Genomic DNA, 1,911 nt, shown 5'->3' with positions numbered 1-1,911 from the left:
TCTGTCTCTGTCTCTCTGGCAAGTGCACGCGCCCTACAGCAAAAACCTCTCCAAAAATATATATATAAAGAGAGTTAATTTTATTTATTTTAATTATTTTTAAGTTTGTTGTAGAGCATGCACGCTCTCCAAAGAGAGAAAAAGAGAGAAAGTGAGAAAGCAAGCTGCCAGGTCTAGGACTTGAACCATGGTCAATCAAGTGGGAATCCAGCACCTCAACCACCATGCCACCTACTGGCCCCAACCATGGAAGGTTCTTGAGCTGGGGAGGGGCATGGTCATATTCTGGAGGTGCTGACACCTAGAGGGAGCTTTGTCAAAAAATGTCAAAGGACATTGAAGGATCCCAGCTTTGGGCATGGGGGTAGATCTGGGGGTTACTGGGGAGTCATGGAATGTTCTTGAGCGGAGGGAGATGCATGGCGATGGGACCGTCTGCCTCTCCTGGTGTCACCGAGATGGGGAAGGAAGAATGGAGGTGGCTGAGATGAGACGTAAGGCAAAGCTGGTGGCGGATGTGTCCCCACGCCAGGTCTCATTCCCCACCCCTCCGCCCCCAACCGCAGGGCAGCAAGGAACGCTTCCACTGGCAGAGCCACAACGTGAAGCAGAGCGGCGTGGACGACATGGTGCTGCTGCCGCAGATCACTGAGGACGCCATCGTGGGCAACCTGCGCAAGCGCTTCATGGACGACTACATATTTGTACCCGGGGCCGCGGCAGGGGCGGGCAGGCTGGGGAGCAATGGAGGGCGGGCCGAGGAAGGACACGGGGACAGGAGGACGGCTCAGGGAGGCAGGGAGGGATGACCTGCAGGGGACCCGAGCTCAGGGCCTGCAGATGCCTGAGCCCTGGGCGGGGAGGTGAAGAAGGGGACAGAGGGCCGGGCAGGGAGACCAGGGCGGCAGCACAGCGGCTGGGGCGCCTCGTCCTCTGCCCTGGGGCGCTCAGCCTCGGTGTACCCCACTTCCTCCATCGGGACCCCGAGACTCAGGCTGCCTCTGGGTCTCTCCATCTCTTCATCCCTGCAATGGAGCTCTGGGAAGCCCCGGGGAGCAGGAGGAGGGGACAGGGGTCCATGGGGCACAGAGGCCACCCAGACGCTGCTCGGCCCTTAACCAGCCACCTGCCAGACCTACATCGGCTCCGTGCTCATCTCTGTGAACCCCTTCAAGCAGATGCCCTACTTCACCGACCGCGAGATCGACCTCTACCAGGGCGCGGTGAGAGCAGGGCAGGTCGGGGGGCAGCGCCCCGAGCCCCCGGGCCGCGCCCCGGGCTGAGCCGTCTCCTTCCCCCCAGGCCCAGTACGAGAACCCCCCGCACATCTACGCGCTGGCGGACAGCATGTACCGGAACATGCTCATCGACTGCGAGAACCAGTGCGTCATCATCAGGTACCGCCGGCCCGGCTGCGCTCCTCCTGCCCACCCCGGGGGAGCTCTGCCGGCCCCCTGTCCCCGCACCCCTAGTCAGTATTACTTACCCACCAGAGGCACAATACAGCGGGCTGTCGGAGAAGTCATGATGCTTTTTTTTTTCTTTTTTTGAGAGGTTTTTGCTATAGGGCGTGGGCCCTCGCCAGACAGACAGAGACAGACAGAGAGACAGAAAGCGAGAAATCACCCCCCAGGGGGGATGGCCACGCCGCAATCCCTTCTCCTCCGTTCTCCTCTCGGGATCTTGGGCACGCACGCACACGCGCCCGGCGTGAGTTTAAGCCACCGGGTCCAGGACACGAACCGCGGTTGACTACGTGGGAGTCCAGCGATATGGCCATTACACCAACTGCTGGTTCCCGTGATGCATATTTTTTAAGAATTATTTATTTTATTTACTATTTAATTTTATTTTAATTTGACCAGAGAGAGAGAGAGAGGGAAAGTGAGAAAGCAAGCCACCAGGACTGGA

The 1,911-nt window shown here is 58.8% G+C and overlaps 1 protein-coding gene across 1 annotated transcript in view; it reads left to right on the top strand.

Moving 5' to 3' along the window:
* MYO1F (myosin IF) overlaps positions 1-1,911 on the top strand; it is a 40,299-nt gene that overhangs the window by 12,136 nt on the left and 26,252 nt on the right. The window contains exons 2-4 of the mRNA XM_006159939.2: positions 567-704; positions 1,134-1,223; positions 1,303-1,397. Of these exons, the coding sequence (XP_006160001.1) occupies positions 567-704; positions 1,134-1,223; positions 1,303-1,397 (323 nt within the window). The remainder of the gene's footprint in view (positions 1-566; positions 705-1,133; positions 1,224-1,302; positions 1,398-1,911) is intronic.

Source organism: Tupaia chinensis, unplaced genomic scaffold (assembly GCF_000334495.1).
Source record: "Tupaia chinensis unplaced genomic scaffold, TupChi_1.0 Scaffold000668_1, whole genome shotgun sequence".
Taxonomy (NCBI): domain Eukaryota; kingdom Metazoa; phylum Chordata; class Mammalia; order Scandentia; family Tupaiidae; genus Tupaia; species Tupaia belangeri.
The sequence above is the reverse complement of the archived record's forward strand: the minus strand, read 5'-3'. Positions and strand labels throughout refer to the sequence as shown.